This window comes from Phocoena sinus, chromosome X, assembly GCF_008692025.1.
Source record: "Phocoena sinus isolate mPhoSin1 chromosome X, mPhoSin1.pri, whole genome shotgun sequence".
Classification (NCBI taxonomy): domain Eukaryota; kingdom Metazoa; phylum Chordata; class Mammalia; order Artiodactyla; family Phocoenidae; genus Phocoena; species Phocoena sinus.
Window position 1 is genome coordinate 115133439 of NC_045784.1, and position 22781 is coordinate 115156219.

General features: G+C 41.9%; 1 protein-coding gene across 5 annotated transcripts; it reads left to right on the plus strand.

The window, feature by feature from the left end:
* Nucleotides 1-1246: 1246 nt before the first annotated feature.
* Nucleotides 1247-22464, plus strand: ZNF449 (zinc finger protein 449). 5 transcript variants are annotated; one of them, XM_032620890.1, is made up of 5 exons: nucleotides 1247-1303; nucleotides 4857-5306; nucleotides 7002-7206; nucleotides 19242-19355; nucleotides 19548-22464. In XM_032620890.1, exons 2-5 carry the CDS (start codon nucleotides 4953-4955, stop codon nucleotides 20432-20434), a joined length of 1560 nt encoding a protein of 519 aa, XP_032476781.1. In that variant the 5' UTR covers nucleotides 1247-1303; nucleotides 4857-4952; the 3' UTR covers nucleotides 20435-22464. The 5 variants fall into 5 exon arrangements, with proteins under 5 accessions (XP_032476781.1, XP_032476779.1, XP_032476782.1 ...); XM_032620888.1 differs by lacking the exon at nucleotides 1247-1303 and adding an exon at nucleotides 1763-1837; XM_032620891.1 differs by lacking the exon at nucleotides 1247-1303 and adding an exon at nucleotides 2369-2436.
* The last annotated feature ends 317 nt before the right edge of the window (nucleotides 22465-22781 follow it).

The following is a 22781-nucleotide window of genomic DNA, read 5'->3' on the forward strand; positions in this document are numbered from 1 at the left end:
CCTTTAATCCTCAAAACAATACCAGAAGCCATTTTACCAAAGGGGAAACTGAGGCGCAAAGAGGAAAGTAACTTGTCCCAAGCCACGGAGCCAGTGGGCAGAGGGCAGAGCCAAGATTCGAACCCCTGTGATCCAAGCTGACACTGGCTATTGCAGCAGTGACCTGCCTCCCTGTGGAAACAGGCCCTCTTCACTGTTCCCTCTGTGCGCTTGGGGGGAAATCTGGAGGATGGAAGTTCCAGACTAAACTACAAAGTCACTTGCCCGTGTAGGTCTACTCAGGGCAATCAAGAGACTCCGGGTGGGGAAGTACGACACCGTGATGTCCCAGTCGCGGCCACCAAACCGCACATAAAACATCTCCGTCTCACTCACCTATTCCCTCCCCTCCGTCTCGCAACCTCTGTCTGCGTGCGTTTTAAAAGACTCACAGCTTCTTGGCAAGCTGTGCGGGTGCAGCTTCTGCACGCTGTTGTGGATCTCCTGGGACGGGATAGTCGGCAGCTGCTCCAACACCAGCAGCGCCAGGACCTGCTTCATGGTGCACACCTCAAGCCAAAGCCACCCAGCCGTGGCAAAGCTCCAGAAGCCGCCTGAGGGTTTCTGGGGGACCAGCGGCAGAACCCATAGAAGCGCAGATGACATGCTTCCAAGCTGGGCCTCGCATGGCTCCAGGCGCAGAAACTACTCTGCTATCACAATGAGGACTACTTTTCACTCCTGGGAGTTGGGGTCAAACGCAGACCATCTTGGTCCGGAAACCAGCTGCGACAGCTGGCGAAGGCGCCTGGCGCCTCACCCAACGATACACGGAATCCGCAGGAGTCGGCGTACCCCTGGGGCCACCCAGTCCATGAGCCCAACTCCAGCCCAGGCGGAGCAGATCAAGTGCCTTGGCCTCTGTAGGCTCGCGACAGCGGGGCGCCTGCCCCAGGTCTTGCTTCCACCAGAGCCTCTGGGAGGCACAATCGCAGGCAGCTCTTTCTTCTCTGTCTTGGACCAACACTAAACTTTGGCGTCCAGAGACACACACACTCACAAACTAGCTCGGGACGAATGTGAGGACTACATCTCCAGAATGACATCATCGCCTCTGGCCTGGCCACAACTCACGGCTGACCACCCAGAAGGGAAAATTTGACTCCAGGGGCGGGACCTGCGGACGACCAATTGGAAGACAAGAGGAGGGGCCATTTGGGCTAACTTAAAGACCCAAGAGCCCTCTGGTGGCGGCCGAAAGCAGAGAGGAATGCACGGGGTAGTTTCGTCGAAGCTCGGTTCTTTACGAGAAGAAAATACAAAGGTAGCTAGGCCACTGTGACCCGGGAGCGGAAGATCAGAGTCATTATCCCCAGAAAAGTTTATTGAAATGCAAATTCTCGAGTTCATGCGAGATCCAATGAGTATGGGTGTCGGGGTAGAGCGCAGAAATCTGAATTTTTAAGATTCTCGCAAAAAAATTCTTCCTAAAAAGAGAGGTTTGAGAATCACTGATACAGTCATAACAGATTTAAGGATGTCCCCAGTCGCTCCGGTTACTCTAGGGCTGACGGGAGAGAAGCCCTCACTCGGATCTAGAACTGGAGCACGCCCCACCCAGTCCCCGGGAATCTAGAGTCGCTTAAGACCGGAAATGGGATCGCTTCCAAAAGCGGCCTCAGGCCGAGGGGAGACCAAGGAAACTCCCAGCCTCTCCCGCGTCAGCATCCTTAGGGGCCGAGATCTTTAGGCGAGTGGCGTGTAGCCTGCCGGGGGTTGTAGTCCGCAGCCTGGCCGCGCGCCTGCGCCCTGGGCAGCTGCCCCCGGTGAGCCTGGGAGAGCCGTGGGCGCTGAGGCGGTGAGTCCCGGAGCGGTCAGAGGGCGTGGCCGTCCCTGGGGCGCGGGCGCGGGGAGCGGGGCTCCCTTCCCGCTCGGGCTGCGCTAACCGGCCGCTTCCAGCCCCGGTCCGGGTGCGGGCACGGGAAGGAGCGACGGGCGGCGGGCCCCTGTCCGGCCCGGATCCCCGCCGCCGCTCCCTGCGACCCGGCCGGGCCTTCCCGGGCTTCTCCTGGGCGGGGAGCGCCCCTCCGGGCGGCGGGACATCCTCCCCGGGGAGCACGCTCGGGCCGCGCCGCGGCCCCCCGATTTTAAGCCGGCTTTTAGGCTTGTCCCCCTATCCTTTCCCCGAGTGCCCTCTCTTTACACCCTTCTTCATCCACGGGCCCTGTGGGCCGGCTTCATTCAGGAGGCTTTGAGGAGAAGCCATCAGCCCCGGGGTGGAGTGAAGTTTTCATCCGGAAGGGCCGACGGGGAGAAAGGCGGAGGGTCAAGTCCCTGGTCGGCGTGGTGGAAGGTTGGGGACCGTCCGCGGAGGGCTGCCCAGCTGTGAGGCTGGAGCGCATTCAAGGCGGGTCCATAGCACAAACCAGCACGGTCCCTGGATGCCCTCCAGCGACGGTTAGGTGCCTTGGCGGGGTGGGGTGGGAGGAAATAGAAGCTTCCTAGGAAATGAGCTTTCCTGAGCGCTTCCTCTGTGCCAGGCACACTGCTGTTCCTTTCCCTGCGCTGGGATCCGCCTCAGGAACTTCTATGAAAGAGATGCCGTGATTATCTCGTGTTAGCGACAGAAGCCCTGGGCGTCAGGGACTCAGAGCTAGCATGTTATCACGAGATGGGTCTGCCGCTGAAGCCCAGGCTGCCATCCAGATAACGGTGCTATGGGGGCAGTGCCCATCTGGCATGACTGGGTGGGATCATGAGCATATTTTTCCTTGTCCCACCACTCCAAGGAAGAGGACAGGTACATGAGGCGTCCTGGCAAATGCAGACAGAGTGCGGCCACAGCACACGGGGCGGTGGGGGGATTGGGCACCGGTGCTGAGACCTGTGGGGACATGTACGTGACGGCCTCTGTGACCTCAGAGGCTGCACTCAGAGAACATGTGGATGTTTGGGACGTGAGCAGTGCGGGAGTCTGTAGATTCCAACCTCCTCCCCACTTCCCTCTGACGTTTACTGTGTGACTTGGGACAAAGTTATTCCGTCCTCCTCAGGTTCACCTCAGTCTCCTCATCTGTATTCAGGGCACAGTACTAGAACCCACCTCCTAACGTTGGGTGAGGGCTAAATGAACCGATGCCTGTGGGAGGCTTAGAACAGTAGCTGGCACAAGGCGTGATGAATGTGACAGATGTTCTTGGTTATTAATGTAGAACTGATTCCTGCTGGCCTGCCCTGTTGCCATGTGTTTTGCTCATGAGAAAGTCACTTAGAATACTGTTTCAGGATGAGGGTCACAGTGATGTTGCCTGAACTATGCATAACCTCCAGTGGAGAGGAATGATTGGTGGTTTGCTGTCTTTGCAAGGCATGGCCCTAGCCAAGATGCCCATGGTTGAAGGTGACTAAGGGTTACTCAAAGGTAGATGGACTTTCATGGTTCTTCACCATTGTAAGTGTTGCTCCTGCATTTCTTCTGTGGCCTAGCTATATTCAGAAACACAAGACATTTGAAATTAGGCTGGGACTGGGTTTAAAGGCCACTAAATCTGTAGGGGTTCACTGGGTCCATGGAATTCTAGAGCAGAGCTGTCCAATAGAACTTTCTGCAAAGATGTCTCTTTTTTAAAATTTTTATTGGGGTATAGTCGATTAACTATGTTGTGTTAGTTTCATGTGTACAGCAAAGTGAATCTGTTATACATATACGTATATCCACTCTTTCTTTAGATTCTTTTCCCACATAGACCGTTACAGAGTACTGAGTAGAGTTCTCTGTGCTATACAGTAGGTCCTTATTAGTTATCTATTTTACATATAGTAGTGTGTATGTGTCAATCCCAATCTTCCAGTTTATCCCTCCCCCACCCCTTACCCCCTGGTAACCATAAGTTTATTTTCTACATCTGTAACTGTATTTCTGTTTTGTCCATAAGTTCATTTGTAGCCTTTTTTTAGATTCCACATATAAGCGATATCATATATTTGTCTTTGTCTGACTTACTTCACTCAGTATGACAACCTCTAGGTCCATCAATGTTGCTGCAAATGGCATTATTTCATCCTTTTTTATAGCTGAGTAATATTCCATTGTATATATGTACCATACAAAGATGTCTCTTGAGCACTTGAAATGTGGCTAGTATGAATGAGAAATTGAATTTTTAGTTTTAATTAATTTAAACTTCCACATGGGACTATTTTATTTTTACTGAGGTGTAGTTAATTTACAGTGTTGTATTAGTTTCAAATATACAGCAAAGTGGTTCAGATATATATGTATTGGGTCAGCCAAAAAGTTTGTTCGGTTTTAAGTGAAAATAAAGGACACATTTTTCATTTTCATGAGAAACCTTATGGAACAACGTATTCACTAACCAAACGAACTTTTTGGCCAACCCAATATGTACATATATGTGTGTGTGTGTGTGTGTGTGTGTGTATATGTTCTTTTTCAGATTCTTTTTCCATTATAGGTTATTATAAGATATTGAGTATAGTTCCCTGTGCTGTACAGTAGGTCCTTGTTGTCTACTTATTTTATATATAGTAGTGTGTATCTGTTAATCCCAAACTCCTAATTTATCTCTCCCCCGACCCACATGGGACTATCGAATACCATATTGGATAGCACAGTTCTAGAGAATCCGTGGATGGTCTTGAAGATTTTGTGAACTTTTTGAAATTGAATGCAGAATTTGCTGTGTAGTGTATCTTTCTAGAAATTGTCCATGACTTTCATCAGATTCTCAAAACCCCCCAAAAGATTATGATCTGCTTCTTTAGGGCTTTGGAGAAAAGTAAGCAAGGTAAGGGAGGTTAGTCTGCCCTCTGGTAACCACTGCTGTTTCTCCTTCCTCATTTTGTCCCGTCCTCAGCTTGTAGGTGGCTCTGCCCGGAGGATAACACAAAGAAAGAAATTGGAATCTGCCGCTTCGGGACCCAGATAAATTGTACAGTGCTGGAAGTTGGCGATGGCTGTGGCCCTGGGTTGTGCAATCCAGGCCTCCTTGAATCAGGGCTCGGTGTTTCAAGAGTATGATACCGACTGTGAGGTCTTCCGCCAGCGCTTCCGGCAGTTCCAGTACAAAGAAGCATCTGGGCCTCATGAAGCTTTCAACAAACTCTGGGAGCTCTGCTGTCAATGGCTGAAGCCAAAGATGCGTTCTAAGGAGCAAATCTTGGAGCTGCTGGTGTTGGAGCAATTCCTAACGATTCTGCCCACAGAGATAGAGACCTGGGTGAGGGAACATTGCCCGGAGAACAGAGAAAGAGTTGTGTCACTGATAGAAGACTTACAGAGAGAACTTGAGATACCAGAGCAGCAGGTGAGAAAAGAGGTTGGGATCTTGGGAATTAGACCAAAAGAAGTAGCAGAGGCAGCTGGGACCGGATCAGACATTCTGTCTGGTGCCTCAGGATTTCCTTGCAGGGCTTTCCATTTTTTCCTTCTGCTGGAATTGGCATATGTTTCAGTGATTCTCAACTATTAAACCCAACTCCACTTCTATAACAGATATTTGGTAATGTCCCCTTTACTGTGCTAAAATGAAATTTATAGATAATATAACCTCCTTATATACACCGAATTAGAAAAAAAAATCAACATAATAAGTGCTCTATGGGCCAAATATTGGACAAAGCCTGTTTTTATACAACCCATGAGCTAGTAATGGTTATTACCTTTTTGAAGAGTGGTTTAAAAAAGAAGAGGCAACAGACCAATACTACCCACAAAGCCTAGAATATTTACTGTCTGTCTCTTTACAAGAAAATTTTGCCAACCCTGAGTCAAGTAGAGTCTAGAAGGAATATAAAGGAAAAGGAATGTGATTTCTTATGAATTAATAAGCATGTGAGCGTGCACATATTTGGACTTGACTGCACCAAAACTTCAGGAGGTTGTCATTTGCTTGAATCTATGCACAGATACATTGGGAAGGCGACAGGCAGAACTTCTGACTGATGTGATACAGCTCAAACACTGTGAGCGGTGTTGCTGTTGGTCATATGATTTCTCAAAGTGGCAAACAACTCTTGGTCAGTCCAAACAATAAGTAGTATAGTCTTCATTTGATTTCCAAAGTAATGCTTTCCTAGAGCATTCAAGTCATGCTAAAATATGCAAAAATATTTTGTGTTTATATGACCAACAGGGTGAGGTCCTTGAAAGGTTCTTTTTACCTACATGAATGTTTGAGGGAACATTCCTAAATTGTTTGGGAGGTGGAACAATTCTGCCCTGTGAATTGTTGGGTTGGCCAAAGAGTTTGTTCTGGTTTTTCCGTAAGACGTTACAGCAAAACCCGAACGAACATTTTGGCCAGCCGAGTACATAGACTCCCACCTCTGGCTCGTTACATTCTGATAGCCACCACCTGCCATCATAGGCAAACTGCCCCATGGGGGCGGTGGCGCTGGCCTCTGTTCAGAACCATCCAGTGAAAGCCATAGCTGAGCACGGACAGAATCTTTGGGAGAAGAAAGTGTTTGTTGGTGGGCATTAGGGGCACTTCTGCCTGGTGTGTTGATGGGGTCAACTCTCCTTGGAGTCATCCAAGGGTCCCTGTCCCCCTAGGATAGAATGAATTTATGGTTTCCCTTCCTTTCTCCATCTTCTCGGTTTAGCTTACCACATAGATTTTATCTTTGTATGGTCTAGTCGCGCACCACCCAGAACAGTAGCCACTAGCCAGGGGTGGCTCTGGGGCACTTGCAATGTGGCTAGTCCAAATCGAGATGTGCTGTAAGTGTAACATGCACAGCACATTCCAAAAACTTAGTATGAAAGAAAAGTCGGTGTAATATCTCGTAACAATTGTTTATATTGATTACATTCTGAAATTATGATATTTTAGATATTTTGGGTTAAATACTGTGTGTTATTAAGATCAACTTTACCTATTTCATTTTTTGTTTCATATGGCTGCTGGTACATTTAAAAGGACATGGGTGGCTTGCATTATATTGCTACTGGGCAGGGCTGGTCTGGACTTCAGTGACGGTTCTGGCATTTCCCCCAGCTCGATAGGCAGGAAATGCTCTTGGAAGAACTGGCACCAGTGGGAATGGCACACATACCGCCAAACATCCACCTGGAGTCACCCCCACTCCAAGTAATGGGACCTGCCCCGGAGGTCCCAGTGGCAGAGGCGTGGATCCCACAGGCAGGGCCGCAGGAGCTGAGCTTCGGTGCTGCTGGGGAAGGCCAGCCCTTTCTGGACCCTGGTAAGGCAAGGGTTTTATTTCCTTTCTTTGGTTTCCATTTTGAGAGCTCAAGAGCTCTCCAGGGTTGAGGTTGCTTAGAATACCGATAACCTGATGGAAACAGGCCACTCTGATCAAGAGTAGAAGGAGGAGGGACTTCCCTGGCGGTCCAGTGGTTAAGACTTTGCCTTCCAAATGCAGGGAGTGTGGGTTTGATCCCTGGTCAGGGAGCTAAGATCCAAATGCAGGGAGTGTGGGTTCGATCCCTGGTCAGGGAGCTAAGATCCCACTGGCCCCGTGGACAAAAAAACCAAAACATAAAACAGAAGCAACATTGTAACAAATTCAGTAAAGACTTTAAAAATGGTCCACATCAAAAAAATCAAAAAATAAAAAAAGAGCAGAAGGAGGAAATATCTCTCTGAGAATAGCTGGGCACAAAGCACCTTCAATCGAATGGGATTGAAAACCCCTTAAGCTGATGACCCTGCTCAGGAAGCCTATTTTTCTCTTTTCAATTTTTTTTATTGTGGTAAAATACCCACGACCTAAGATTTGCCACCTTAACCATTTTTATGTGTACAGTTCAGTGGTATTGAATACATTTATAATTTTGTGGAGCCATTACCAATATCCATCTCCATAACTATATTCATCTTGTAAAACTGAAACTCTAGATCCATTTAAACAATAACTCCCCATTTTTACATTCCACCACTGCCCCCCACCCCCGGCAACCACCATTCACCTTTCTGGCTTATTTCACTTAGCATAATGTCCTCAGGGTTCAGAATTTCCATCCTTTTAATGGCTGAATAGTAATCCTTTGTATGTATATATCACATTTAGCTTATCCATTTTCCATAAACGTATACTTGGGTTGCTTCTACATCTTAGCTATTGTGAATAATGCTTCTGTGAACATGGGTGTAAAAATATCTGTTTGAGACCCTGCTTTTACTTCTTTTGGGTATATAACCAGAAGTGAAATTGCTGGATCATACGGCATTTCTAGTTTTAATTTTTTGAGGTACTTCCATTCTGTTTTCCACAGAGACTGTACCATTTTATGTTCCCACCAACTGTGCACAAGGTTTCCAATTTCTCCACATCTTCACCAACACCTGTTTTTTTTTTTGATAGTAGCATTCCTAATGGGTGTGAGGTGGTATCTCATTGTAGTTTTGATTTGCATTTTCCAAATGATTAGTGATATTGAGCATCTTTTCATGTGCTTATTGACCATTTGTAAATCTTCCTTGGAGAATGTCTAATCAGGTCCTTTGCACATTTTTGATTTTTTTTTTGGTGTTGTTGAATTTTAGAGTTCTCAATATATGCTGGATATCCATCCTTTATCAGGTATATGATTTGCAAATATTTTCCTCATTCAGTGGGTTGCCACCCTGGGGTCTCTAGTACACAAGACAGAAAATCAGTCCCCGGCACCTTGGAGCTTCAGCTCCTATGGATGATTCAGATATGAAAATAGGACTGTTAAATGATGTATTGGAGGGAGTAGGATGTTATGGGAGCTCATAGGATTGCCACCTAACCAGCTTTTTGGCAGAGAGGGAAGGCATCCCTGAGGAAGGGGGATCTGGGTAGACACCTACAAGATGAATTGCAGTAAGCCTGCTGAGTGGTGGAAGTGGGGAGGGGAGAGGGCTTTGGACAGAATGGGCAGCCTATGCAAAGGCTCAGAGGGGTAGAGAGCATGGCATACCTGAAGACTTCCTGCTGCAGTGTGAGGGCGCAGAGGAGAAGCAGAGGAGCCAGAGTTGCACTGAGGAGGCTGGAGAGAGAAAGCAGGGTCCTGGATCTTGAAGAACTTTGTCAGCCTTGTTGAGAAGATATACTTTATTACCAGGACATTGGGGAACCACTGGATGTTCTTAAGTAAGGCAGGGATATACACAGATTTGCATTTAGAAGGTCACTCTGGCTACAATAAGAGAGGGAAGACTGGAAATAGCTATCCTGCAATCATCCACCTTAGAGAGCATGATTTTCTGGTCTAAGATTGTGTCGGTGGTGGTAGAGAGAAAAAGACCAATTTGAAAGATAGGTAGGAAATAGAAATTATGGGACTTGGTGATTGACTGGGTGTTGGATGAAGAAGAAAAAGAGGTTAAGGATGGTATCCAGGATTCTGGCCAGTGAACTGGGAAGATTGATAATATTATTGACTGACACAGGGAACAGAAGAGAGGATCAATGTGAGTTTAGATTTGACCATGTTGACCATGTGGAGTTTGAGTTTGAGGTGTTTGTGGGTCTCTAGATATTTTAAAATAAAGGTGACAAAAAAGAAAAACCGACAACTACATATGTATGTATATTATGGTCAAAGCAGAACTATATAATATTGTCATTTACGTTCCAATCTTTACATTACCTATAGTCTATAGTCTGTTTAAAAGTTCTAAAAAATCTGTAATTTTGTATGTATGCCAGCAACAAGTAGTGAAACTTAGCTAGAAATATTTAATGATAAATGTTTTTGCACATGCACTCTCATTCCCCACGTTAATCTGCTCCTCTTAGCAACAGTCCCAGGTACAAAGATCACAGATGATGCAGAACAGCAATGTTGCTCTTGATTGTAATACTTTACTCTTTAAAGCACGGGAATGTCCAGTGTGTTCAACAAGGAAGAGATAGAATGAATTAAACAAGTAAAATATACCAATTTGGAGGAGAGGAAACTACCCCTTTTTCATCACTGTTAAAGTGATATATTATGCTTTGCAAAATGACGCAAGACTTAGTGTTCTATAATTTAAAGGTTGCTTATACTTTTACTGGTTTTTTTTTTAAATGAAAACATCTTCGGTATATTACATGAAGCACATCATATTGTAGGCTGAGTGAGTGAAAAGCACAGGATGCTGGCAGAATAGAAGAAATTTCAAAGTAATGGAAGAGGTCAGTTGATTTTATATTAAAGTTTGGAATGTATTCCCTGTTAGCAAAACATTAAGTTGTTGGGTATATATAAAATGGAAAAAAATATATGTATATACACACATATATTCACCTAATGATATTCATTTAATGTGAATACAGAGGGGGGTGGGAAGAGAGAATAAGAGAGAAAGAGGGAAAAGAACTTAAGTAGAAAATATAAAGAAATCTAAGAAATACATAAGCTTTAAAAAATCCCTTATTTAAAAAAAAAATCCCTTATTTGAATTCAAGCCAGACACGCCAGATGTTAAGAGATAGGCAAAAATATTAGAATGTCTGCAATAAGAAAGAAAAGATGTGCTGGTCCTAAAAATATAAAGTATACCATGCTTATCTTTGAAAGTCTGGAGTTCAAAATTAGTACACCAAATTTGGAACAATTTTCATTTGCCAAAGCCTCAGGTTTTTAAAATTTAACTGCATGAGCTTACACTAGGAAATTGTATACAAAATGTCAAAGGTCACATCTTTTTGGTGATGCAGGATATGAGAGATGAAAATTTAAAGTAAAATGTAGGGCAAAAAATGCTGTCTGTAAAGCAACAAAAGAGTCTTGTAACTTAAATTTCTTCAGATTATTCTTATACTAAATGATGTATCATTAACTAATATCCAGCCCTAACAATAGTAATGATATTTCTTGGTACAGTGGAGACTTTATGACACAATGTTTGATAATGGGGCTTAATGAAGTCATTCCCTGAGCCTGGGATGGGGGGAACATTCATCAATCAAGCACCTTCTTTGTTAACCTCAAGTTGCTTTTTCCCTCTTTGTATTAGGTAGCTTTTGCTGAATAACAAATTACCCCCCAAAATTTAGTAGCTTAAAAGAAAAAGCACTTATCACTTCACAGTTTCTGAGAGTCAGGAATTTGGGAGTGGTTGACAGGGTGTTTCTGGCTCAGAGCTGCTCATGTAGTTGCTGTCAAGATGTCAGCAGGGGCTGGCAGGAGACCTCAGTTCCTTGCTAAGCAATCTTCTCCATAGGCTGCCTGAGTGTCCTCACAACACAGCAGCAGATTTCCCCCAGAGCAAACGAATCAAGAGAAAGCAAGGAGGATGCCACAATGTTTTTGATGAACTAGTCACACACCATCACTTCTACCATATTCTATTCATTAGAAGAAAGTCACTAAATCCAACCCACACTTAAGGGGAAGAAAATCAAACTCCACCACTTGAAGGGAAAAATATCAAAGAATTTGGAGCTATATTTTAAAACAAGTATGCACCTATGCTTCCCTGTCGCTACTAGCCTTTTACTTTATACTTCAGTTTTCTTAGGTCAGAAAGTAGTTTTTAAATTGAAGTGTAGTTGATTTACAATATTGTGTTAGTTTCAGATGTACAACTTAGTGATTCAGTATTTTTATAGACTATACTCCATTTAAAGTTATTATAAAATATTGGCTATATTCCCTGTGCTGTACATTATATCCTTGTATCTTTTTTTTCTTTTTCTGCAGTCAATTTTTCTTGAGTAAATTTCTTCAGTTAATTAGGTCAAATAAAATATACCCATGATGAGTCTCTTGGCTATAACCATGAGGTGAGTTTAACATCCTGGCCAACACATTATCATCACTTGGAAACTAAGGTCTAAGGTTCTAGACTATAGTCTAAAAGACAGAAGCAATGGTTGAATTTAAGGTAATAGGCTTTGGTTTCTATTTGTAGGACCCTCTTATTTTATACCAACTGAATAGCAATTGATGTTTCTTCTATTGCTGTAAAACCACTCATCCAATGGTAATAATAGCAGCTACACAGACTAGTCTGCATTGAGGGTGAAGAGAAGAGCCCCCTGACAGAAGTAGAAATTAGAGCCTGCTTTCTGACTGCCATTCAACATTGATTCAAAGCCCTGGAGCCAAGCTATAAAATATACAGTGAGCATCCTTGTGTATATGCAGGTGTCAGTAGGCTAAATTTCTAGAAGTGGGGTTGATTGGTTAATGGGTATTTAAAACTTTAATAGATATTGTCAAATTGTCCTCCAAAATTGTTGTTCTCCCACCACAGCATATGAGAGTGCCAAATTCTCCTTGCCTTCACTTATTCTGTATCATCAAAGTATTTGATCTTTGCTGTATAAAAGTCATAACTGTTATCACCATGTTAGCAAATAGAAGGAGGGCTGATATCTGTGAAAACCTTTTCAATAAGCGTCCAATTCATTCAGCATCTGTGATGGTATACTATGGAGTGTGTAAGAGTAGAGGACAGGAACTAACATCAGAAGGGTGGAAGATGGGTCAAGGAATGGTCAGTAGCCTCCGCTGACATGGGTCATGAGCATAGGTTGGGAAATGCAAACTGGTTATAGTGTCAGGAGCAGGGCTCTGAGAGTCCAGGAAGTGGAGGCTGAGTGCGCCAGAGGCACAAGGATCTGAATGTTATGTAGGATGTAGGACGACAAGGTAAGTGGGGGGCGAGGTTGGTAGATAATTAAGAAGTTCATCCAAGAAGAAGCTCAAGTATGAGCACATGTTCTCTGTATCCAGAGATGGTGTAAGGTGCAAAGTTAGGTTATTGAGATTTTTCTTCCTTTCTAATATAGGCATTCATAGCTATAAATTTCCCTCTAAGCACTGGTTTTACAGTCCTAAGTTCTCATTTTCATTTCGTTTCCATTTACCTCAAAATACTTCTAATTTCCCTTTTGATTTCTTCTTTGACTGATTGGTTACTTAGGAGTATGTTGTTCAATTTTGAAATATTTGTGAAGTTCCCAGTTTTCTTTCTGTTATTTATTTATAATTTCATTCCATTTTGGTGGGAGAATATACTTTGTAATTGTGATCCTTTAACATTTTTTATAAATTTTTATTCACTTATCTATTTTTATCTTGGGGCTGCATTGGGTCTTCTTTGCTGTGCGCGGGCTTTCTCTAGTTGTGGCGAGTGGGGGCAACTCTTCATTGTGGTGGTTTCTCTTGTTGTGGAGCACGGGCTCTAGGTGCATGGGCTTCAGTAGTTGTGGCACGTGGGCTTCAGTAGTGGTGGCACGCAGGCTCTAGAGTGCAGGCTCAGTAGTTGTGGCGCACGGGCTTAGTTGCTCTGCAGCATGTGCGGTCTTCCCGGACCAGAGCTTGAACCCGTGTCCCCTGCACTGGCAGGCGGATTCTTAACCACTGCGCCACCAAAGAAGTCCCCTTTAACATTTTTGAACATTTGTTTTACGGTATAGTATCTCAACTGTCCTGTAGAATTTTCTCTGTGCACTTGAGAAGCATGTATATTCTGCTGTTGTTGGTTGGAGTGTTCTATAAATGTCTGTGATGTTTAGTTGGTTTATGGTAATTTTTAAGTCTTCTGTTGTTGATCATCTGCCTAAATTTCCTATGCAAGGAGATATTGAAGTCTCCAGCTATTACTATTCAATTGCCTATTTCTTTTACTATTTCTGTCCATTTTTTCTTCATGTATTTTGGTATTCTGTTATTAAGTGCACTTATGGTTATAATTGTTACATCTTCCTGATGGATTGATTCTTTTATCATTATAAAATGATTCTATTTATCTCTAATAACTTTTTTGTTTTAATGTCTATTTTGTATGATATTAATGTAGTCATTCTAGCTGTCTTGTGGTTACTACTTGCATGATATATCTTTTTCCATTCTTTTACATTCAATCTATTTGTATATTTGAATCTGAAATGTGTCTCCTTAGACAGCATATAGTTGGATTTTTAAAAATCCAGTCTGACAATCTCTGCCTTTTGATCGAGTTGTTTAATTCATACCATTTAACCTTATTTTTCATATGGTTGGATTTATATCTGCTATTTCACTTTTTGTTTTTGTATGTGTCTCATATCTGTTTTGCTCCTCTATCCCTCACTTACTGCTTTCTTTGACACTAAGTAAATATTTTCAATGTAAAATTTATGTACTTTAATGAATTTTCACTATTTTTAAAGTTATTTCCTTAGTGGTTACTCTAGGATTTATTATGTACATCTTATCATAATCAGCTTCGGATTTATACTAACAATGTCAGTGAGCTATAGAAATATTTCTCCTATGTAACTCTATTCCCTTTTTCCCCTTTTGGGTTGTTACTGTCATACATATTATATCAAAAATGTTACAAACTCAACAATATCTTGTTATAGTTATCACTTTATATAATTTTAAGACTTTTAAAGGAGCTGGGAGAAGAAAGGAAAACAAGTATATGTTATAGCTTTTGTTATATTAACATTATTTATCATTTCTGATTTTCTTCATTTTTCCCGTGGATTCAAGTTACTAACTGGTCATTCCTTTAGCCCAGTACAGCTTTCTCCTACCCACTTCATTTGTGCTGTTATTGGCAAATAGAATACATTTCTATATGTTATTTGCCCAACAATATACTACATACATACTGTTTTACATAATTGCTTTTAAAATCTTTTAAGACAAGAAACAGAAATTTGTATTTGTACTATCTTTTATAATTAAATAATTACCCTTACTTGTGCCCTTTGTTTTTCCATGTAGATTCAGGTACTGTTTGGGATCACTTGCTTTCAGACTAAGGAACTTCCTTTAGTGTTTCATGTTAGGCAAGTCTGCTACCAATGAATTCTCATCAGTTTTTGTTTATCAGAAATGTTATTTCATATTCATTTTTGAAAGATAGCATTTCTGGATATAAGATTCTTGGTTGACAGTTTTTATTTTTCTTTGAACACTTTGAATATATTATCCCACTCTCTTCTGGCCTCTGTTGTTTCTGATGAGAACTCAGCTTTTATTCTTGCTAGGGTTCCCGTGTAAGTGGCAAGTCATTTTTCATTTGCTGTCTTTCAAGGTTTTTTCTTCTTATTTGGCTTTTAGGATTTTTACTCTGATATGTCTGTTTGTAGATCTCTTTGTAGTTATTGTACATGGAATTTATTGAGCTTCCTAGGTGTGTATATTGATATTTTTAAATACATTTGGGGAGTTTGGGGCCATCATTTCTTCAAATATTTTTTCGGCTCCTTTCTCTCACTCCTCTCCTTCTGGTTCTCTCATTATATATCTGTTGGTGCACTTAATGGTGCCCCACTTTTCTCTGAGACTCCATTCATGTTTCTTCACTCTTTTCTGCCTCTGTTCTTTTCATAGCATAACCTCTATTGATCTGTCTTCGAGCTCAGCAATTCTTCTGACAGTTCAGATGTACTCTTGAGCCACTGTAGTGAAGTTTTCATTTCAGTCATTGTACTTTTCAACTCCAGAATTACCACTTGATTCTGTTGTCAGACCCAAGTTTTTGTGCCTGGCACACAGTGAGGCCAAACAAACAGAAATGTCGGAGTTTGGAGCAAGGGAAGGTTTATTGCAGGGCCAAGCAAGGAGAACAGATGGCTCATACCTAAAAGACCTGAACTCCCTGATGGGTTTCAGGGAAGAGTTTTTAAAGGCAGCATTCGGAGTGAGGGCTGCAGGGTGCATGACATTCTTCGGATTGGTTGATAGTGAGGTAGCAGAGTGATGTTTCAGGAATCTCAGTCATCAAGTTTCTGACCAGTCTGGGGTCTCAGAAGGTAGTTACCATCCTCCACCTGGGTGGGGAACCTTAGCTCCTGCAGAACAACTCAAAGATATGTATCAGATTATTTTATACACACACACACACACACACACACACACACACGTATATCTCCCTCCCTTGAGGAGGAACTAGGACTCTGTTTACTGAACTATTGTTTCTTGACTGCTTTTCCTTTGTTTCTGCATTCCCTCACTTCCCTAATTAGTAACTGCTTGAATTTGCTCTTTGGAAGTCAGGGAAGGCCTAGGAGACTAAAGCCTTTTTCTACAAACAAGAAATGGAGGACACAGAGAGTCCTGCTTGGTTCCAATCCCCCCTTTGCATTGAGACTCCTCATTCCTGAGGGGAACAGGTGCCAGACAAGAAAGGGAATAAAATTTTGGATAGAGGGGTTAATCATAAACTCAGCAGAGGAACTCAGTTTTAGGGGGACTCGATTTCAATTATTTTTTTAATAATTTCTATTTATCAATATTTTTAAATTTTAATTATTTATTTATCTTTGGGCTGCGTTGGGTCTTCATTGCTGCGCACGGGCTTTCTCTAGTTGTAGCGAGCAGGTCCTACTCTTTGTTGCGGTGTGCAGGCTTCTCATTGCACTGGCTTCTCTTGTTGTGGAGCACGGGCTCTAGGCGTGCAGGCTTCAGTAGTTGTGGCACGCAGGCTCAGTAGTTGTGGCTCACGGACTCTAGAGCACAGGCTCAGTAGTTGCGGCGCACGGGCTTAGTTGCTCCACAGCATGTGGGATCTTCCTGGACCAGGGCTTGAACCCGTGTCCCCTGCATTAGCAGGCAGATTCTTAACTACTGTGCCACCAGGGAAGTCCCTGTTTATCAATATTCTCTATTTGATGTGATGTAATGCCATCATAATTTACTGTACTTCTTTAATCATGGTTTCCTTTAGTCCTTGAAACATATTCATAATGCCTACTTTGAAGTCTGCTAAATTAGATAGCTAGTCAATTTCATAGGCAGATTCTGTTGCCTGCTCTTTTTTTTTTTTTCCAGTGTAGGGGTCATACTTTCCTGTTCACATACATGTCTTGTTTTTTGTTGGAAACTGGACATTTTAGATTACATACTGTAGCAACTGTGTGTCCTTCTTCCCACTCTCCAGAGTTTATTTATTTGTTTGGTGAGTGGCTGGATTATTTTAGTGAACTCTAGTTCACCCTGCAATATTAAGCATTTGGTATTGCCCTCATGGAGCACAGCCTTGGGTGTGTGCATAGTCGCCCTGGAATGACAGTAGTTTTTGCAGGGCTTTCTTTGGCTGTCTCTTGCCGTGACCAGCCCCAGCTACTAATTGTCAGCTAATTGCTCTATTGCGTTCAACAATGCCCTGGAGCATAAATTGCTCTGTAGACTAATTCAATCAAATTCAGACACCTTAGATGGGCTAGTTCCTGAGGTCAGTTTTTGAGATTTGTTCTGATCCCAGGAGGGCTCCTCCCAGCTGTCTCTTTCCCCAGTTCTCTTCTGCAAACTAGTCAGCCTACAGTTTAGTGTGTATATGCAATAAATCTATCACTCTTTCCAATTGCCTTTCATTACAGCCTCCACTCTTTTTGAGAGTATCCTTAGGCTTGAACGTCTCCTCTCTCTCTTGGAAGTGAAGTCAGTTTCTTTGAGAAGACTTTAGGAGCTACCTCTTTTAAGGCCTGCTTGTCCTCTCAGGCCAAATCTCAGATGCATTGCTCTGGAGCTGGAGGTGGGGACAATAATGTGCTTATCTCTGAGTCACATTGCCACTTTAGGAGCTGAGCACTAAATCTGAGCCTCAGGTCTCCTTGACTTGCCTTTCCAGGCAAGAAACCACTGCCTTACAATCACAGTTGCCTTACAAAACCACAACTGCCTTGCAAGGGCAGTCAGGGCCCTAGTATTCTCAGCAATACTACACCCAAGGTAGATAGATCCTCTATCCCACCAGTGGAGACTGGGTAGATGAAAGGAGCCCTCACCTCTCAGCCACAGTGGCCTGGAATTTAGACTCAACTGTAGATAGCTAAGGGCAGGGTGACAAATGCTGGGGTCCTGCCCCTCCCAGGAAGATATCCCTCTGAATGGGAGCTGGGGGAAAGAGTGCCCCAGGCTCTTGGCTATGCCAGTCTGTAGTGAAGCTGGGAGAGGGACCAAAGAGAACAGTTTTGGTTTAAATGTGTAAGACTCTTGCTGTTCTCTGTAAATTTTAGCAGATTTTTAAAAATATTGGGCTGGCCAAGAAGTTTGTTCAGGTTCTTCTAGAACATCTTATGGAAAAACCCGAACGAACTTCTTGGCCAACCCAATAGATGTTTCCTAATTTTCTAGACTTTGAACGTTTCTTTGTTATTTTTAGTAATTTTCACCAGTTTCACTAGGAAATAGGTCTGCAAAGCTCCTCATGGTATCGTGTTGGAAGTCTGTCTGTCTCCCTCCCTGCATTTAGATTATAAATTAGTGTTTCACACCTAGGACTTTGCTACTCTCTCTGCTTATTTCAAGTTTCAGTTTGCTCCTACTTTTATGTAATTGCAGCTTTCCTTTGATCTATGACCTCCATTTTTATTTGACCTCGGTCTCATTACCCTCTCATCCTATTCTTAGCTTTGAAACCCAAACAAAAGCAATATAGTGAATTTAAACAGAATTTTATTTGCAACGCATTTTTGCTTCTTAATCTTAAAAGGTCCTTTTTTCCATGAAAATATAAAATAAGGTATTTTAGTCCACTTCCTCTGTTTTGACATGTCTTAAATTTTAAAGTTTCATCAAATTAACTTGCTGATATTATTTTAATGATGCTAATATTTAAACATCATGCCGCATTTTGATCTCAGATGAGCCACTTGCAACCCAAACTTGATGGCGGACCGGTTAACTTGGCCAGAGCAGAGGAAGGCGAGGAAGGGGCGTGGAGAGCGGATGGGAGTCAGAGTGGCTCTCCTCAGTGAGGAGAGGGTGGTAGGACACAGCAGAGCACTGAATGTAGAAACTTCTCTGGTTGTCCTTAGCTTGACAGTGAGAAACACCCTTTGATGGTTACTTGGGTTAATTTCAAGAGGATCCACTTCTAGTCTTCAGCTGAAACAAGCATAAAGACTGCTTTTCTGGTTGCTAACCCAGTCCGTTTCCATTATAATTTGAAAATCTCAACTGAAATTATTCCAGTAAGCAGTTGTATAACTTCTGGCTTTACCTCTCTCTCTTTACGTAGTACTCAGTATCAGCATTTCTCAGTTTTAATGTGCCAAAACTTTATGAAGATTTACTTCATATTTTGGCTCTAACCTAAATAAATCTATTATCAAAATAGATACAGTAGCAGTTTATTGTATTGATTTCTGCACAGAATTGATTTACTCCCTTTCCATAGGTTAGAAGAGAACAGCCTTGTTTTGTTCTTGTCTTAAAGAAAAATAAGACTCCCGCAAGAGATTCCAGATGACATAATAATAGTTGAGGAGGACGTAGATATTAAGGGCCATATGTCCAAGATATCAGCCTCAACTCTGGAAAAATCTTTGGTGACCTAAACTATTATGCTTCTCATCTTTCTTCTGGCCAGGATATCCAATACCAAAACTCGACGTGAGCTTTCCATTGGAGCATAGAGAAGAGGCATGGGTGAAGGAACTACAAGATTCCAAAGAAATTAAGCAATTACTCGATTCCAAGTTAGGTAAGTAATCATTCGTTGATAACACAGAAGAAAGAAAAGAAAAAACTCAACTTTGAACAAGGTAAAGAGTTTTGGATTCTATTGTACTTAAGAATGTCTCTATTTCTACCAGTGGTTTAATATAACTCATTTTCCTTCATGTTCTTTTCAATGTGGGACACAGTGACATCTGCATTCTGTTTCTTCTCTCAGGTTTTGAGATCGGGATAGAAAATGAAGAAGCTACTTCAGAAAAACAGAAAAAAATGGAGAATATGTATCCATTTATTGTTACTTTAGAGGGGAATGCTCTTCATGGCCCCATTTTGCAAAAAGACTATGTACAGTTAGAAAATCAATGGGAAACCCCCCCAGAGGATTTACAGAGAGATTTAACAAAACTTGTAGAGCATCAGAACCCCTCAGCAGGAGAGAAACCTGAGAGCTCCAACTTGGAAGAACCCCTCAACGCTAGACCCCATAAGAAAAAGAGTCCAGGAGACAAACCTCACCGATGTTCTCAGTGTGGGAAATGTTTTGCTCGGAAGTCACAGCTTACAGGGCACCAGAGAATTCATTCAGGAGAGGAACCTCATAAGTGCCCTGAATGTGGAAAAAGATTCCTTCGTAGTTCAGACCTTTACAGACACCAACGACTTCATACTGGGGAGAGACCCTATGAATGCACGGTGTGTAAAAAGCGATTCACTCGGCGGTCACACCTTATAGGGCACCAGAGAACCCACTCTGAAGAAGAAACATATAAATGCCTTGAGTGTGGGAAAAGCTTTTGTCATGGATCAAGTCTTAAAAGACATCTGAAAACTCATTCAGGTGAGAAACCTCATAGATGTCATAATTGTGGGAAAAGTTTTAGTAGGCTGACAGCTCTTACTTTGCACCAGAGAACTCACACTGAAGAGAGACCATTTAAATGTAATTACTGTGGGAAAAGCTTTAGACAGAGACCAAGCCTTGTTATTCATTTAAGAATTCATACAGGGGAGAAGCCATACAAGTGTAGTCATTGTTCTAAAAGCTTCAGACAGAGAGCAGGCCTTATTATGCACCAAGTCACTCACTTTAGAGGTCTTCTTTAAGGATTGTTAAAGGAAACAAGTCCTACAGAGATTGACAGTAACTCAAAAAACAAAATCTTAAACCTGCAGCATCCTGTTTGTCTTGGAAGAATTTTTTTGTTTGAGCTTATAAGAACAGCTTTTTTTTTTCTACTTTAAAAACCCATCTTCCAAGTCATATGAATTCTAGAGTATCTATCTACTCTTGCAGTTTTCCTAGATTTGATTTATTCTGTCTCTACAACTTTTATTTTTTTATTACATTGAAAAATTTTGTGAACTAAGCCAACCGTATCATAGATGTAAGCATAAAAATAATGGCAATCCTTTTCAGGGTAGGGTCAACATAATGGATAATCATATTTATCTGACATATCTATTATAGCAGCACTATAATTATTCTGCTGTCATTATTAAAGGTGATTATATTAGTTTAAAGCTTTATATGTGTCCCAAGTGGCAAGAAAGGAGACAGTGTATTTTATGAAATAATGAAAATGTGTTAGGAACACGTGGATGAAGACGATTTCATTTGCCTGGTATGAACTGGGTTCTTTCCATTGAAAATTTTATTTTTGAGGAAATTAGAATTTTAATCTTTACTTTTGAATTTTGCAAAGGTGGCTAGTCTGCTTAGCTGCAGCCTGGGGTGACGCCGCTTCGAGCTGAGTATTGATTTGATGATTTATTTTGTTCCCAGAATAAGTCAGCTCTTTGTGGAAGAACCCATTTGACAGTTGAAGCTATACAAGTGGAATCTAATTTAATTTAGATTGACTGAGGAACCAGTGTCCATTGCTTTTCACTCTCCTTTGCTATCCAGCTATGTATCTCTCAGTGCTTTTAAATTTTACCCATCCTTTAATTCAGTGTCTCCCTAAGTGTATGTCATAGAACACCTAGTTATACAAGATAGTCTGCAAATAAGTTTGGGAATCACTTCCTGCTGTTTCTGCTTTGTAGATTCACAGCGCACATCAGCATATAAGAATTCTGAGAGGTCCTCTGGTAAAGGCGGAAAAAGCACCTCTTTTGGCTCAGTGTTTTACAATCCTGTTTGAGCCCAGAACCCTTTTTCATGTATACCCAGTAATGACCCGCAAAGCTAGTATTCTGCAAATATGCTTTGGAACACACTGCCTTTAACAGATATTTCTATAGCTATCTGTATAGTCTGATTGTTCCCAAGCCTAGTTATCTCCAGTTGTCTCAAGGGTGTTATGAAAAACTCTTTAAACTTATATGTTTTTTATGTAACACACACACACATTATTTAAGGAGGTGAAGGTCACTAATTCAGATATTTATACGTTGCTCAGTGATTCACAGCCTCTTTGAATTTTACTTATAATCTCACACACACACATTGCTACTTATATAAATGTTCTCATATAATAGTGGTAATGACTCAAGTTCCTGTAGCAAGGGAAGAACTCTCTTTGTCAGTTAAAGCTGTTAATACATGAAAATATTCATTCAGCCTAGTTCCTTGTAAAATACAAGAAATAGGACATTCAAGTGAGGATACCAGTCATCCTTTCCTTAAACTAGAATTACGGAAAGTATATTTTTTTCTATTCCATTGAAGTTCTTGGAAGTGATATTTAATAGAAGCATTTTGGGGGTATCTACTATGTGCCTAACTAGTCCTGTTCTAGGCTTAATGAAAACTAGTAAAGAAATTAATCCATAAAGAGTTTATAATATCTTTAGTTAAACAAGAGTTGGGAAACAAATGGAGAGCAATGCAAGAGAGTTTGTAGTTAAGTGCCAAATCATATCAAGTGCTAGAGCCAGGATGTGTCTCTCATTTTTGTCATCTAGGTCCCAGTATGATGCTGCTATAAGTTTGGGGTTAAAATTGAGATCCCAGTAGCAATAAACATGGAACATGGGAGGAGTCTGAATGTAGAGGTGAATAATACCGAATGTAATGGCTTCTCTTTTCTCTCTTGTGGAATTGCATTCAAACCAGGACAGTGCCTTAGAATGGATGTGCCCAACTGCTCTGTATCTATGCAATATTTTAATAAAGTGGAAATGTATGTGCCCTTCCCGCTTCAATCACATTAACTCATTGTTTGAACAACTTAGAGATGCTTCCCTGAGCAGTGGCAGCAAGCACCACGATGGACTCCTGCCCCCAACCTCAGTTGGAATCACTTTACTCCCTGCAACCATGGTGCTGGGTTTATGTACCAGTTTTAGCATTTAATACAATCAATTTAGCTAGTAGTGTTCGTTGCAATCATAATATGAGCTGTATCATCTATATCATAAACACACATGACTGGATCTTACAGGGTAGAGAACATCTATTATTCATTTCTTTGTCATAGTGTCTTGTATATAATAAGCACTAATAAAT